This window comes from Mycteria americana, chromosome 5 (assembly GCF_035582795.1).
Source record: "Mycteria americana isolate JAX WOST 10 ecotype Jacksonville Zoo and Gardens chromosome 5, USCA_MyAme_1.0, whole genome shotgun sequence".
Taxonomy (NCBI): domain Eukaryota; kingdom Metazoa; phylum Chordata; class Aves; order Ciconiiformes; family Ciconiidae; genus Mycteria; species Mycteria americana.
Window position 1 is genome coordinate 14,727,639 of NC_134369.1, and position 17,919 is coordinate 14,745,557.

At 37.5% G+C, this 17,919-nt stretch overlaps 1 protein-coding gene across 1 annotated transcript in view; it reads left to right on the top strand.

The window, feature by feature from the left end:
- The window catches only part of INSC (INSC spindle orientation adaptor protein), a 105,506-nt gene that overhangs the window by 44,798 nt on the left and 42,789 nt on the right, over nt 1-17,919 (top strand). The window contains exon 6 of the mRNA XM_075501450.1: nt 3,462-3,587. Coding sequence (XP_075357565.1) covers nt 3,462-3,587 — 126 coding nt within the window. The remainder of the gene's footprint in view (nt 1-3,461; nt 3,588-17,919) is intronic.

The window sequence follows — 17,919 nt, forward strand, 5'->3', positions numbered from 1 at the left end:
AGAGGGTAGATTCAGACTAGATACAAGGAAGAAATGTTTTACGAGGAGGGTGGTGAAACACTGGAACAGGTTGCCCAGAGAGGCTGTAGAGGCCCCATGCCTGGAAACATTCAAGGTCAGGCTGGACGGGGCTCTGAGCAACCTGCTCTAGTTGAAGATGTCCCTGCTCACTGCAGGGTGGGTGGACTAGATGACCTTCAAAGGTCCCTCCCAACCCAAACTAGTCTATGATTCTATGATTGTATCTGTTAGATTTTGATCCTGGGATCTTTCACATTAAAAATTATAAATTAGTCTTGGTTGTTAAAACTCTACCTTCATGTTCGGAGAGCATAATGAGACACTAAAACCCAGAAATTATAAATTTTGAGTGAACTTGAGCACTTGTCAAAAATTAGCATTACTTGAAGTAGACTGGTTCTAAATCGATTCGGCTTTGTAACAACCAGAAAAATCAGTAAAAATCAGTTCCAGAGTTAGAACAAATAAATGCTGGGTCACAGTGATACAGAAAAAAAGTCTTTGTTAATAAAATCATTTCACTGATGATGATTAGAGTCTAATACCAACTGTATTGAACTGGGTGCTATAATAATAGTCTCCTAAAAGAGAGAGATGGTAACGAAGATAGGCATACCTGCTTACCACACCATTCTTTGGAGAATTCTTAACTATTTGAGTCCCACCTGGATGTGCAGTAGATCACTTGCTCTGAGAAGCTTCTAATACATCTTGGCCTTACCTTTTTGTACATCAGTTCCTTTTCTAGCAAGTATTTACTATGAAGATTTCTTTGGAGATCATCTTTCAAACTAATTATAAATGTTGTCCTCCATCATGAGGAAAGGCTTGATGAGAATTTGCTGACCTTTGAGTCATTTCAGGCTGAAACTGCAAAATATTACACCTTAGAGTTGGATGCCTTTTCTCTCCCCTCTTTGTTCACTCAACTCACTATGCACAGTGGGGCTTTTTATACTCATGACCTCTTTCACATACTTTTTGTGATTGTATTTCAGGTGATTTTGTTATCTACTGCTAGCCCTTCTGAACAGCATCTCACGGATGTCTCCAGGAAATGGAGACATCCTATTAATCCAGTACAGGAGACAAGTAGGTCTTCAAGCAGTAAAGCAAATTCTCCTCTTTTTCAGATACTGCTTCACAGAGTATGTGAAGCCTGTCCCAAATGAAACTTGAATTACAGCAAGAGCAGCATTTCATGTGTTATTTTGCTATTTCCAGTTTCTGACCAAAAGTCTGTAAAGGATAAATAAAAGCATGCTTAGACATATCAGGAACTTTCGGAAAGGTGCAAGTTAATCTCCAAAGCAAGCAAAACTCCGTGCTGTTACGTTTCTTTGTCCGAATGGGACTGTTTATCCATTTGTCCAATTTATGTATAGCCCTGTCAGATGGAATAGTTTTGTCATCATTGCAAAAGATACAGTGGACAAATCTTGAAAAAAGTGAATAAATTCTGGGGAATGCTGAGATCCCAGTGAGGGGAATGTTTTTGACAAGCCATAGAATCAGGCTTAGTATTTCCTACCTATTCCATATTTCACTTACAGCTCTCTAGGTTCATTACTTGTGATCAATATTTTACAGCTTGGTAATGGCACACAGGGAGCAAAATAAACAGTTTAGATCTCCTCCTGACAAATGCAGTGATAAATCACTTCTTGTCCATCAGAGGCAAAAGCAGGGCACCTGCATTTGTCATGCAGAAAGCTTGAAGCAAAATGTGCCAACATCACTTGAGCTTTACTAGTGTTGTCCACAAACTTCTGCTTCTTATGACTAAAGCAGAGAAGCAGATTATCTCCGATTCCACTAAACTGTGGGGACTTTTAAACTGATAAGAAAATAAACAAAATCTCAGTTACCTTAGGTTTGGGGACAACACTGTAATAGCTTTTTTCTGTATTTTTCATAGATCATTTAATTATTGCTTGGGTGAAATCTCAATATCCTTTTGTGGAAGGAAAAATATGACTGAAACAGTTTTTGTTAGTATACTGCCTTTTTTTTTTATTTTAAAGGCTCAGAAATGTCTTTCTGCAGTAGGCTATATATAGCAGTACTAGATATAAAATAACTCATACAGATACATGTGCACTTCTTACAATTCCAGAAATAAATTTTACTTTTAGCAAACCTCAGTAAGCCTACCATTTTCACTGATCTCACAGAAATTACATATACATGTGCAAAGTCATAACATAAAACTTCTATCTGGAAAATATATTGAGGTGTTTAATTTGGTCTAATTTTCTTATAAATTGGTATACATTTTTGTTAGACTGAACAGATGGCTTTGCTTGCTCTATTATTCTCTACTCTATTCCAGCAGAACTAGTACAAAAACGTAGAATTCTGAAAATGAGTGAAGTCTGAAGTCCGGAGGTTTTATGTCAGTACAACCTGTTGAGCTTTCAAAAAACACAAATGGTTGAGGAGAAAAAGATTATTTCTGTGAATCTGAAAAATATTTTTATATAGAGGCTATAGAAACAGGTTTAAAAAGAAGGGTGTATATTACAATTGGTCCATGATTCCAACTATTTTTAATTTAATAGTGTAATCTGAATACTTTAGTCTGAGATCTTTCATCTGTCATTAATATTTTAAATGGTTTCCACTTCATTATATGTCTGCTCTTACATAATAAAAGGCATCTGTAGTCTACCTGATGGCATAATGTTTTGCAATGTAGGACAATCCAAAAAAACCCACCACATGAAGTGCATATATTGTCTGTATTTATTTATATCTTTCCATTTATTATGTGAACTTTGCTAACACTTATAAGTTTACAAGCTGTGTTGGAAATTAAGGATAGCTACTGTAAGGATGTATATGTACTCAAATCTTTGTCATTCTTGCCATGTTTAAAGAAAAAAATGTAGGAATGCAAATTTTAAGTATTAGACGATGAAGATATGGATTGTATCTGTATAGAACTTGACACTTATTTCCACATTATTTTCAGAAGCTCTTCAACCATATGACCTTCTCTTTCATATTTTAGCATTAAGTAAATATTGTATGGAGCTCAGAAATGTAGAGGAATGGGAAATATATGCTAACAAAAATCTGTTTTAAGCTAATAGCATATGGTTGGACTGTCACTTAAATGTCACTCCAATCGCCACCTATTGATAATTCTTTGTAATTTTCGCATGAATGTCAAGTTTAATTTAAATTGTGCTTGTAATTGGTAAAAGTCAATCGTTTAAGCACACCTCCCACTGAGGCTATATTACTTTTTCATCACTTAGTGTATAAGCATTAATCAACTTGAGTTCTCTGTGTGAGCTTAACATCTTCTTTGTTGGTGTTGTGATGATAGCTAATTTGGATAAATTACTAAAGGAATCTACCCCCCATCCCAATCTCAGTTAAATACTAGGGAAACATTTAGTGCTGCTTTTCTGATTTTTGCTTTTCCCCTGCAGGAAGGAGGTGTAGTTGTTCTCTTTAAGATCTGTCGCCAGGATTGTTTCAGGTGCCTTTATCCGCAGACACTGAGAACATTGGCATCCATTTGCTGCGTAGAGGAAGGGATGCACCAGCTGGAAAAGGTAGGTACTTCAGCCTTCTTTACAGACTGCATCATAAAACAGAGAAGTCCTGTCTTTAATCTCTTCTAGGAATTGATAACTTGGTGGTGTTTGATACCATGCTCCATACTATGCTCACTTTTTTGTGCTGAACACATCTTCAGTCTTTACAAAATTAGTCCCATCAATAACATTATCCTATTGAGTTGCTTGCACAAATAAGCTTTCTAAGTGGGGATAATTTTCATAAAACAGGTAAATACATTAGTGACGATGTCAAAAAGCTAGGGAAATTATAATTTCTGGACTCTCTGAAGTGTTTGTTTAGAAACTCCAATGTTTCAAATAACCCTTAAAAGACAGAAAGCTTTATACCTCTTTAAATCCTTTCCTGATGCTCAGGTAGGGCACCTGCTTGTGCTACTGCAGTAACTTGTGAGAGTTGTAATTGCACAGAAAGAACTGGGACACATATAGCAGCTAGCCAATAGAAAAATGTGTCTGCTAATCAGCAACAAGTCTCATAAAAGCCAATTTTAACTGGGATGGCAAACATCAAAACATTATCCAGGTAAAATTGTATCAACTGCTTAGGCTCCATTCCTTTCTCACTCTCACTACGTACTGCTGTGTTTTGGAAAATTAACACTTCTGGTCACTAAATCATGATCTCATCCTTTGTATTTCATAAAACAGTCATCTTCCACAGCTGAATAATGGCCTCTTCAAGTTAATGATAAATGATTTCACTGCCACTTTACATTGACATATCTTGTAATTTACTGCCCAGAATTCAAGCAAACCGTGACAGAACATCTGCAGCAAAAAGCAAGTCTCTGAGCTTACAGTAAATGAAGATGACTTAAATTTTTTTTGACATAATGCTGGTTCAGACTGACATCAGAATCAGTCTAAAAGGATCTTTCATTATGTCCACTATAATAGTGGAATTAATAGAGTTAGAAGTGGAAAAGATTGATTCAACTCACCTGGTCCAATTCCTGGCAGTGTCAACATGCGTTTAATGTGGCCCATATCAAAATCAAAGCTGACGAAACAGAAGTCCTAGAAAAAGTGGTAACTCTGAGGCTCATATGTCTTTGATCTACTTTAATGTTGGTCACAAGTAAAATTGCTCAGGGTAAACTTTGTCACAATCAGGATTGGAATAGAGTTTAAAGGATTTTAACTGAAATCCCCACAACTGCTTTCAGTAGTTCATTTTTCACCTGGGCCTTCAATTCTTAGATCACATCTTGGCAAAATGTGCCAAGTCTAAGTCTGCAACATGAGGGGCTGGACATTAATCCTACTCACCTGACTGAACAGACAGGTTTATGACAGGAGTATTTAGTTATCACTTTGCCAACTTCTTTGCCTAAAATTGTGTTGCTGAGGATCTGTAACTTATGTGAGTCCAGTACATGCCTGGGTTTCTGGTGGGAGAGGATGGGATATTTCATATCTCAAAAGAAAACAGAAATTTTCTCTGCAAGGAGGTTGATGTCCCTCCAATTGCTAATGGAAGTTAACCAACACAGGCCAGTACAGTGCTATGTCATCTGTAAATAATCTATCAGCTGGTGACAGCCCAGGTTTGCGAGTTTATAGAGCTAAGGAAGGACAGTAAACAAGAAAGTTTCACTACTCTTTGTACTCTCTTTTCACCCTTCTTGTACAACTGTTTAGAAGCAACAATATATTCTGACCAGAGGGAAACAATGGAATGTGCATGATCGGATGACCAGTATTTTGATGTGAACAGCACTCCAGTTTTTTATATTGTCTTCTTTAAATAAGAATGATTTTTTTCTTTCAAAATTTGAAGTACTCTTGCAAAGAACAAAAAAGAGGGTTAACAATATTAGCATTCCCATCATTACAGAAATTACCATAGAACTTCTTATCTGGCAGAAAGGGTGGCTTCTATTATCCAACTAAGTACCTGGGTGGTGGTGAAGCATTTAATTTGCTCTAATGTGAATATTGTTATGCCACCTAGTGCATTAAAACATCAGTGCAATTTGAACTTGATTTTTAATGACAGAAACTTCATTCAAACAAATAAAGCTTGACCTCCAAACAATTCAGATTAGGTAATTCAAGATTAAAAAAAAAAATTAAAAACCCACACAAAACCACAAAATCCAAACAAACCCCACCCCCCTCTATTTTTCAATTAGATTTCACAACCATTAAAGTGTTTAAAAGACCACTTAAAAGAAAGCAGCAAGAGCTACCATTTCTAATGGAACTTTTGTTGGGGTGGTATAGTTTCTGCAGTAACTTCTGCAGTGCTTAATTACTAAAGACATTAGGAATATTGCTTATTTATCCAATGCTCTTTGATCTTGCCAATTCAGTAGCAACACAAGAAGGTAACAAGAACATCTGTGTTAATGTAGATGGTTATTTAGAAAGCAAGCAAGGAAGTCAGTAGTTCACAGGAGGCAATCCAAGTATAGAGTATTTTAACATTTTTTGTGGGTTTTAAGATACCTGAATATTAGGCTTTCTTTATAATTAGTGCAGATGTAATGCGAATGATGTTATACCGGGTTTAAACCATTTGTCTTGAGTGAGTTTTTGGACTGCAATGTGGAAATACTTCATTTACTAATGAAGGAAAGTAACAATTGAGCGCTCATTTCTAAATATGTAGAAAATTGCATATTTTACACAAAAATATTTCCTCATTTTTAAAAAAAAAATAATTCTTGTTCTTCTCAGTCACACATCTTTAAATATATATCTGCACTACTCTCTTACCAGCACACTTCAAAAAGCCATTATCACTTTCATCATCTTGATAAACAAGCTGATCTTTGCTATAATTACAATGACCACATAGTTGTTGCAATGACTAGCTTTTACTTTTTTAGGTGAATCTAGTTGGCTGTATGTATAATAATGCAAAATCAGGTGGTTAAAATGACAGTTTTAAAAGAGTTATTATTTCACTTGCAAGTACTTTACTGACTTTTGAAAAGGTAGTTACTTTGTAGAACATTGAACTACAGAGCTCCAGGAACTCAACAGTAATAAATTAGTCAGGCAATTAAAGTAGAAAGATAGTGAAGAAATAGTCTCATTTTGTGACTGAGGACTGTGTGTAAATAAATGTTGTTCTACGTAATCTGTGCTCCACAAGTGGTAATTTTGGTGCTTCAAGCTGCCTATGGATGTCCGGTTGTTTGGTACACTTTAACTTCATAATCCACTGCAACACTAGCAGGTTTGACATCATTCTTTGGACTCAGATGCCTGACCAGTCCCATTTCAGAGAGGAGTGGAGAGACCCTGGAAAAGCAATCAGAATTTTCCTCCTTTGCATTATTTCTGTAGCTGCCTGTCCCTGTACCCAAGAGAGCTTTGTCATCTGTGTCTTGTGGCACTTGAGCATGCAAAGTTTTTAGGAGAATGCTCACTGCATCAGAAAAGATGGTTATTCTTGGTCTAGGCATTCCAGAGTTTATGCAGAGACAATATATAATACAGGTAATAAATAGTACAGAAAATAGCTAAAATCACTAAAACCAGAAGAATGGAAAGGAGTTTGGGGGAGGTGAGCATGACTGGAAACTGAAGAACAGTGTTACTGCTGCACATGCAGACCTGTTTGCATATCCAGCCCTGAGGTTTAGGACAGAAATACAATGATGTAGTGGGAGATTGGTTCCCAGCATAGACATTTATTGAGCGTTCTGTGAGCATTCTACAGGGAAGAATATTTGAACCTTCACGACTGTGCTTTGAAAACTTAATTCACCTCAAGGGTTCCCATATAGGAAGGACTGTTAAAGGCACAGAGTTGGGATAGATTAACATGTGCATTTCATGAAACAAGGTAAAAAAAAAAAAAAATTGTGATCTTGATTGCCTGATAATGTACATCCTGCAAATTACATTAGGAATAACTGTACTTCAAATACCATTTTCTTTGTCAAGACACACAAAATCTAACAGATACATCTTCAACATGGAGCAACCTTGCCTGGAAAAAGGGTTTTGTATTTGAATACAATCGTACATCTTTAGCAGTGTTGTTTGCCTAAAGCAGTTCTTCACCCCTTTTGCTTCCTGAAGCTGCATTAGGTCCTTGTTTTGCAGACCTCTCTGAACAAAGTGTCTGCTATACATATGCTGACATGCAGCTTCATTGAAGTCTAAAGACTATGGCAGTTTCTCTGCTTCAGGTCTGTCCCTACAATGCTTCTTGTTGACTGGTGCTAGAAGGCATGGCTTTCCAATTTTTGCCCTACACTGAAGCGCAGCTGTGTGATTTTCACTGAGGCAAACTTCCTGCTGCAATAAAAGAACTGCAGAGTTAGTTCAGAAATAAATAGCAGATAGTGCAACGTACTGCAATTTTTACCGTGCTTGTGAAACATTATTACATTAAAAATCTGCAACTCAGCTGCGACCTAGATCAAGGCTCAACTGCCACAAAAACATAATGATTTATACAAATGGTCATTCAAGCAGCTGCCTAAATATTAACACTGCAGTGTATGTTTACTTACACTATTTAAACTACTCCAGAAAGCAAGACACCTGGAATCAACTCATTAAGAGAAGATATTCCAGAGATACTGGTGACAACAGTTGTTACTTTCATTAATTAAAACCTTCTTTTTAACAAATGACACAGCTTTTATCACTGTGGTTTAAGCAAAATTGCCTAGGTATCGATTATAAATTGCTTTGGATCCTTCATTTAGAGCACATTACGTAAGATAAGTATACCTCCAGAAAAAGAATCTGAAGGGGGAAGCAAGTAAAAAGTGTACAATTTTTGTGGTTGGGAAACTGCATGAATTTCATGAAGACTTCTTAAACATGAGTGACCTAAAATCTACTGTTCACTGTGAACCCAGTTTCATTTTTAAGAACAACCATGATCTTATACGCAATAATAATTTCTGCATGATGGACGTGTAGTCTGTCGATATACATGAAAAACAAGCTTTTGGTGGGAATTAAGTAAAACTTTTATTACAGAACCTGCGACTACAATTTATTCATAGCTTTTGGGTGAATGTGAGCTGATTATTTCATTCAGCTCTAACCACTTTGAACTTTCAATGTCAAACATTAACCTCAGTCAAAACCAGGGAGTAACTGTTTCAGATGAAGTATATGTGTTGCCTTAAATCTAGGGTGAGACAGAAGTGAGAATTATGGAGAGGGCTTTGATTATGAGGGCTTGGATGACCTGGTATGAGGGTACAGTCACCAATTCTAAAATTTGAACATGAAAGTTAGCTGGTGGCCCATGGATTTCATTGTCACAGCATGTGAATGCTCCACAATCATGAATGTTTTTATTTTCATAGTACCTGGTATATGATGGAAATAGCTTCATACCATACAAGAGAATGCAAATTTGCCTGATCTGAGTGAACTATTTGAATATTCCAAATTTGAATATTCCAATGAATATTCCAAATTGAATATTCCAATTTGAATATTCCAAACATAATTGGACTATCCATTACATTTGAATATTCCAATGACATTACAATTACATTTGAATATTCCAAATGTAAAATACCAGGGGAAGCAAAACATTAGTAATGGTCTCCTAGAAAAGGTGTGTGAGATTGCCAGTGATTAGGAAGGAGAGACCCATAGGTTGCTACATTTAAAAGCATGTCTGCAGGTTGTTCATTTCTTTTAAGAACTGCAAGAGTAGTGTGCAGCTTTCTGAGAAGCAGTGAAATGTTGATTTTTATTATGGCAAGTAGCAGCTTACTCACAGGACTTCCAGCAATGAGAAAATCTCAGGAAGTGCAGAGGTCTTCCTCAGCCTGTTAGCCTCTCTCACTCCTCAGAGAAGCGCTTTGTGTTAAAATTTCTTTTTATCTGGTTAATATATGAAAAATTCTTATGGCCTATTTCAGTGGTTTTGCACACAGTTAGTTTCAGAACAAGGGATTAGATGGCCCTATAAGATGATCAAAATTACATAGCTATTTTATTCTAAAATCAGTTGAATTCAAGAGCTTAAAAGATTAATCATTTATTTTCTTAAGAAAAATATTTTAAAACCCCCCATAGTTCTCAAAAATTTAGTTTTAATCCATGGAAAGTCAAATTTCATGTTATTCTGTCTCCTGAGTGAGACAGGGCAAGGCTGGGTATTAACAGCAAACCGAATGACTTTTAGAAGTCATTAGAAGGGGATAAGTTGTTGAGGGGCCCTTCTCTTGTCTTTCCCGCAAAAACAGGTAACACATAAATTTGTAATCCTTTCAGAGTTTTTCATGGTCTTGTTGACAAACACACTCTCAACACTGTTTTCTGAAGGGGAATATAATTCTTTTTTTTTCCCCAAACTAGTCCTTGTGAAGCTTCATGGATGGGAAGAGACTGGAAACTTTCTACATGCTTAAAACCACAGAACACTGGCTTGTGGGCTAAGAGCATGTGAGATGATTTAGATGGATAGAGTTCAAGTGATGCGTTCTTTTTACAACCCTTTGGCTGAAGAGTCAACTGTTCTTCTGATTTGCATAATGCACTTTTCTCCACCTGAGAACATTGTTTTGGCTCATCTTCCATGACCGTTTGTAGTCAGGCTTTGAAATCACGCTTGTGAAGTTACGAACAGTAAGCAGGAATGGATAAAGAGATTTCTGTTATTCTGAATTTTGAGAGAGGAGGATAACCTTTTAAAGACTAATTCAGGCAACTTTTGACATGCAGTGCAGAGCACACTGAAACTTGGTGTCATTGATAGCTGGAGCTGCAAACTGTCTCGCTGTTGTCACTGGTTAATTGTGTAGGTCAGAGGAGAATGAAAAGCTACAATGAGACAGAAATATAAGTTAACCTTAAGGAATAGTGTGGGAAACAACATTTTCAAAGCTGCTTTTCACCTAGCCTTTTTGATAACCAGGCAAATCTATTTCAGTAGCTGAGTTTGTGGTACAATTAGATAATGTAACGTTCTAGGCTTGCAGCTCTTTAATTTACTGGACACTTCTTCTCAGTAAGGCTGTTTAATTAATTGGCAGTGAAAAATGTGCTGGGTTTGGCAAATTACATTTCTGTCAAAGCCCTTGCAAGATTCATTAAATCATATTCGAGAGTGCAGGAACTGCCCTTCCTCAACTGCTGGCTTCGTATCTATTAGGTGGTGTTTCAAGTTTTACCTCCTGATTACACAGCTATGTATACATAATTAGTAAATGAAGCTTCTTTCAGCACAATCCCAGGCAAGTGTAGCAAGAATTCTTAGGTCGTTGCAGAATCTGACCATCTTCAGATGCGACAGGCTGCAGTTCTAGGGCAAAATGCTTTGGAAGTCATGGAAGGGACATGTTTCTGAATACTGAAAACCAATGTGAAAACATGTTTAAAAAAACCAAACCACCCCCATGCCCCCTCCCCCCAAAGAAACCCCAAACCCCATACCAACTGGCAGCTAATCTCTGCAGTATCATTTGGTCTGTTGAAAACCTTCTGCCAATTATACAGCAGATTAAAATTTGTTTGCTTTATGGTAGTACCCACTTTATCATGCAAAGAAAAAGCAAGGGTTTTTTTTGATGGACTTATTATTCAAGAGACATGGAATTGAATAAAGACAGACATGTTAGTGCAGGATTATGGGGCGTTGCCAGATCTCTGTAGGAAAAAGTATACACAAAATGCTTTGGCTGAGGTCACTGCCATTATTCCAATTCTGTTAAAATGACTAATTAAATTATAGTGGTTGTGTTCTTGTAGCCCTGATGGTCTAAGGAGATACGTATCAGTTGCTCTAATAAAAGATATTACCTCTCCTTACGAACCTTGCTTCACTTTAATCATATTACAGATTTTAGAAGAGGGAGAAAGGAGCCAGCAAGCATAGCACTAAAGATAAACATTTTGATAATACTGGTAAAGTAGGACAATGTGAGACTTGGCTAAGGAGTTGGAGAATAGCTGCCATTTGGATGACACAGATTCTGTTGTTTATCAGTAGATCCTCATTTAGATATCAGGCCTGGCCTAGACTCTGCAAACATATACACATGCACTTAGCCTTAAGCATGTGAGTAATTTCATTTAAAAACAAGAGAACCACTACCTGTTAAAAATGTCAACAGAGATGCACATCTGTTGGTCTGTTCATGATTGAGGTTTCAGACTGCAATAAATTTCACAGAGTAAATATTCATTTGGTGATCACTGAACAAATAGTGCTCAAACAAATAGGAACAAAGCAAAACTTTCAGAGTCAGATCAAATAGGTACAAGACCTTTTTGACAAACCTTGTCTGTCTTTTCACTAAAAGGCACAGCAGGCAGTCTATGAATTAATACATAACTCTATCTATAAATTGGTAACAAAAGCGCGAGCTGTCTTCTAACCCAACAATGAACACTTTAAGTCTTTTGCCTTTAGTGTGAATCCTTCCATGTCACCCACAGATTTAGGCTTTGCTTCCCTTTGTCCTGTGCTTAAAGTGGCATATTGCTTAAGCATGGATCTGTGATAACATATCCACATACAAAAATTTCATAATGGTCAAAGCAGCCCTGTTTTATTCAGGTTTTGGCATGTTTCAGTAAGACCTGATCAGGAGAAGGCATTGCAGTAGCATTCATGTATTATCAATGATGTGCTGAGAGTAGAGCTTGCTGCTGCTCTGTTGTATTTTTTTCATGGCTCCAGAGCAGTGTTCATGCAGAGTGAGAGCTGATAGAATTAGGCGTACTTTGGCATTTGGTTCCCCTATATGATGCAGTCACTGCAGGAGGAACAACCTCTCCTCATCTATGCTGCAGCTCTGTCTTTTTATACACCTCTATTTTTTTAGCTAAGGTGCAGAAAAGAGTGTCTTCAGATTTTTTTCTTCTTGTTTTAAAAGGATAAGTTTCGTTGAAATAGATTTTGAAAGCTGAAAAGGAAAGTCCTCAGACTATGCCAGGTTACTGAGGTGTTCACTTCAATGTGCAAGATGAAATTGGAGCAGTGCCTGTAGATTGCCATTCCCTCCAACTTCATTTTGAAAATTTGAGCTGGTGCCAGGTTACCACTCTACACTTGTTTGGCTCCCATATAATTTACACATGGTTTTTGCAGTCAGTTATGTTGGTATTTTATGCTATCTATTGATTTTAGATTTCACTAAGTATTTTATTTAAAGCACTCCAAATAGCTCTAGATTTATGTTTCAAAAGTCAGGATGTTAAGAGAATTTTATAAATGAAAAATAATTTGGAAATCACCAGATGATGATTTTTCTGTAATGATTTAAAATATTGCTTAAAGCGATGACAGTGATCAGGGCAGCAAATGATCCACGAATGACGTCTGAAGGAACAGAAGCCAACACATCAAATGACAGGTGGGTTTTCCTTACCTAATAATAATAATAATAATCTATCAAGCAAATTTAATTTTAAGATGAAAGAAGAAGCTTACTCAGCTCCTAAACTGAAAGCAGAGATTAATGAGAATCAATTTAAGCATTTAAAAAGAGTGCAGGGAGAGAGCTATTTTGGACCTCAAATATTCCTCCTGTCCCTGATAGAGGCAGAAAAGAAACTGGAAAGACATGGCCTTACAGAAAGACCTGTCAGATGAATAGCTTTCATAATTCTTCTTCTCACTCAGCAGGAAACAGTTGCATTGCATATCTGCATTTGTATCCATATGTAAACACACATACTGAATGTGCTTACATGTATACGTTAAATAGCTTAGCTGCACTCACAATAAAGTGTGAGGAGAGATAGGGGTGAAAATACTTATTAAATGAGTCAGACACATTAGATAGCTCCCCCCTACCAAAATCTCTGCTGAAATTAGATACACTAGTCTAACTGACCCATCCTGCTGCAGACTTCATGACATATTGTTGATGATTTTTGTGACTCATTAGAAAAGTCCAAAGAGTTTACTGCTCAGAGTGTCCATTTCTTGTTTGGCTGACCTTTGAGCTTGCCTAAAACCCCACTGATTTCAGAGACCTCTGCAGGAAGAAAAGTGTACCTACATAGATTTGGCTACACAACAGGGATTTAAACACCTTTGGAGCCTGAGAATTCAGTACTAGCATTATTTTCCCTTCTAAGGCTTCTGCCACATTTATTTTCATGCCTGAATTAACTATGACTCTTGGAGTCTTCTAGTGCTCTGTGTGGTTTCTTGTACATCTATTCTTGCTTGCATAACATTGACTTTCAAAATTTTTACACACATTTAATTTTGAAGGACTGAACTCTTACAGATGCACATTGCTAAAAAGCAAAAGAAGAAAATCCTTTCTTCATTCATCTAAATGCAGTTATGGAATTCCTCACTAGTATAAAACTACACTTACAGAAGTACTGAATGACCAACCCCCTCAAAAATAAAAAATAATTTCTCCTGGTTCCAGGTGATTTCTATTTCTTTTCTTTGGGGCATGCCAGTTGGAAACACATAGCTCTGTATGTTCCATCTGCTGGAGTTTTTAACTCATCCATAAATGAGCTGATCTCAGTCATACCTGAGGATAACATGATGGAGGCTGCTAGGCAAAGTGACTGGCTTACTTTGATCTGGTAATGAATATTGGTCATCTATTGGGGTGAGAATCAGGACTTGAGAGTACTGCAGCAAATTGTTTTTCCTCACAAGAGCATCTGTATTCTGAGCTAGCTTCTCAGCTTGACCACTTCCTTGGGCTTGTTTTTTTAGTAGTAGTTCAAACTAGCAAAATACATAAACCTCAGCTTACGCTTGGCTTATACCTTGGCTCTTTTCCAAAACCACTTTTGTAATTCTTGTACTCCCATGAGTGTTACTACCCTTCCTTGGGTTCAACATGGGGTTAACAAGCCTCTTGCATCACAGCACTTATCAGTATTCACCCTTGCTTAGGCAGTGAGGCTGTAAGAGTCTTGCTGTGACATGCAGTTCAGTGCAGGTGTAAGCTAGGAACCTTTTCTAGCTCCAGGTACTAAGGAACCTTTGCAAATCGGGTCCCAGCAGTGCTCCCAAAATGTGCAAGCTCTGGATATTGTTACTGAGAGGGAAATCCACAAATCTGTATTTTGCAAAATCTAATTTTATACATATATAGTTGCTTTTGGTTTTGTTTGTTTTCACCCAAGGTTTGCCAAGATTGTGTTCAAAATACATGGTTCAAAACCTCTTTTCTCTTTCCTCCTCTCCACTACCTATCACTGCAACAAAGTGAGAAAATGCTTTACAAGACAGGGAAAAAGTACATACAGGAAACTTTTTTTATAACAGCTTCAACTAGTTCTGGCACTGGCCACTATTACTGAAACTTTCTACCAGTAGATTTGCTTAGTTTAAATGGGTGCTTAGCAGTTTAACTTTCTGACCCAAACAGCGTTATATAAACACAAAGCTATCTCAGGGTTTTCCTGTCAGTATTGGCATATTCTGACTCTGTCGCATGGGCCAAATGCTAACTGTTGCTGGAGCTGAGTTTTTTTTCCCAGAGCTAGTTGTAAAAAAGAAACAAGAGGAAATCAAACCCAGTGTATGTTAATTGACCAATTAGCTGAAACTCAGTATCCTTTCCTTGTGACATGCATTTTAAGTTGGGGCTGGAAGTATTGAATTACTCAGGTAAAGTATCCTGCATGTGCTCCTAACAAAAACAAAGGAAGTTAATTGTGTAACTTTTTCCTTACCTCACATTTGTAATGAGCTAAGAGCTGCCATGTGGCTTAGCTGAAGCTCACCCATTATATGTATGAGTCTCCCTGTATTTCTTAAAAAAGTGAAGGTTAAATAATAATTAATGGCAGGTGATGTAGAGGCATGTTTGTGCGTCAGTATAATGTTTTTTTGCTTAGGCTTGTTTGCAGGAAACCACTTAGATCTGGCACTGTGCCTGATTTATACTAAAACTTTCATATTTCATAAAGCATCTTTGAAAACATTTAAAGAGCTGTTGGAAAAACAATCTCATCCGTTTAAGATAATGATCCTATTTTTGAAAAACTAAACTTCTAAGAGTGTTGCTCATTTATTTACTGTATTTTACTTCTCTTGCCTATCATTAAATTCCCAGACAATAGCTCTTTCACTGACTGTTCCTTCCCTTGCCACTACTGTCTAGAGCTTTTCCTTTTCAGAGAGCTTTCAGTTTGTTCATTTGCCATCCCTGGGAATGGACAAGCAAGCTTTTGTATGGATCAGGGCATACTGATATGCAAAATCAGTTTCAATTTTCAGAGATACTTTGCTGCATGTCATAGAATGGCAGGCTTCCCCCTCCAGCTTGTGTCTTAGGGTAGGTAGGTAAAGTCCACAGATTAATCAGGGCTGACATAAACCTGAGCTGGAAACTTGAGGTAGGTTTTTAGTGTTATTCTTTAATTTGGAAGTAATCTGGAGTCCTGAAGATTGTCTCTTAGGCCTTGTGCATAGCTGGTTCTGTTTAACTCCACTAGCTTTTAGACTTCAAGTAAAAGTTTGATCTGACAAGGATCTTCAGCTGAGATGAGGTCTTGGAGAAGGACTCCCTATAGGACCAGCAGGTGGAATTAAGATGGCAGAAGTCTTTCCAGTTTTTATAAGAGCTCATCTTTGTCACTTTGTTCTCACAAAGAAGGTGTGGGAAAAGTTCCCCAATAACTTGGCTTCACCATGGGCAAGTCTTGCCTGACCAACCTAGTGGCCTTCTATGGTGGAGTGACTACATCAGTGGACATCAGACTCCTGATGTCATCTATCTGGACTTCTGTAAGGCCTTTGGCACGATCTCCTAATACTGAGAATTCTGCCATACTAGGTATGTATGTGCACACCCTTTATACTTTGTTTATAATCTCCAGATGACCTTATTTTCTCAGTGACAGCACCGAGTAGAAGATTTTTTATTTGAAATAAACTGTTAGTTTCAATTACAAGAAAAGAATTTTACACTTTTAAGATACTAACAAAATTAACAAAGCTCCAATATTTGTCTTTTTTCATACATGTTTTACAGTAACCCACTGTAAGAGGTTTGTTTCTTACAGACCTTGTTTCTTAGGGAAACTCCCTGTGCGATTTGCTAATTCTTGTGCAGGGTCAGTTATCCAGTATTATCCCTTAAAAATGGGCAACTATTAGCGACGTTTTGTTTTTCTAAACTCTCTGTTTAGTTGCAGTAATGACATCATAGAATCTGATGGCACATTTAACAGAAAAGGTCAACTTCTTCACTGATAGATGTTTTAGATCCCCCTTTGAGTGCCAACAAGGCTTCATGGGATGTACGTAAAAGCAAAATTTGGCCTCCCTTCCAAATCCACCTTCCGAAGTATTCATGCCAATACTGCCCAATTTTTGAGATCCGGATAAGCCCACTTTTAAACAAAGACAGACAAGAAGACATTAGGACTTTTGTAGAGACATGCAACTGTGGCATTATGGAGACACAGCAGAAGTTAGAAAGAAACTTTCAGTTACACCAGCAGGCTTTGGATTAGGCCCGAAATAGAAATAAATAGGTGAAAATGTCATCATGAAGAAATCTGCATATAAATCAAGCTGTTTAGGAGAGAAACAAAGGGTATGGGCAGAGTTCTTACCAATATAACCATAACCAGTGACCATTACCATAACCAGTGACCATCATAGTCTATCAATGAATACTGAAACCCATTACACGCCCTAAGCGATGCCAAGCAGTGTGCCAATTCTCTGGCAAGAAACCACCCCACTGTCATTCCCCAGCACATACTGCTGCCTTGCCTGCACGCTGGAGTTCCTCCACATCTGTAAATGGAGCTTGTTTGCACTTTGGTTTGATTCTCTGTAACTGCACCCCTTGGACTGTATATTCCTTTTTCTGGGCTTAGGGCTCAGTATAGTGCAAGTATAATAAAAAACGTGTTATCTTCTTGTATGCAATGCAAACACATGAAAAGTTCAAATAACTTAAAGAGCCACAGGTCCCAGTTTTTGCCTTCAGGAGGAGCTCTTTCTTCAGTATTAGGAGAGCTGTATCTTAATGGCTTCAGTTCTGCAGTTTCTTTGCTAAGCTTCCATGCACGTCTTTGCAGCAGTGTCCTCTGACTGGTGACAAGCACACAGGGTGGGAAACAGCACACGGGGAAAAACACGCACTGTTACATAGCAGGATGACAGTAAGCATGTAATAGTTGCATTGCTTAGCGATAAACCCGTCCGTAATAAACCCGTTGTGTGTGTTTTTCTTATATGGTGGGTGCTCACATGAATGCTAAGAGGGGCTCTCATCCTCCAGATCCAGGCAGATATAAATGAAGAAGGAAAAGAAAAAGGAAGATTATTTTCTGAGAAACAAGCATATCTCTGATGGGTACTGTAAAAATAAACCTAGTTATACTGGTGTCATTTACACCATGCTCCTAGCATCAAGCT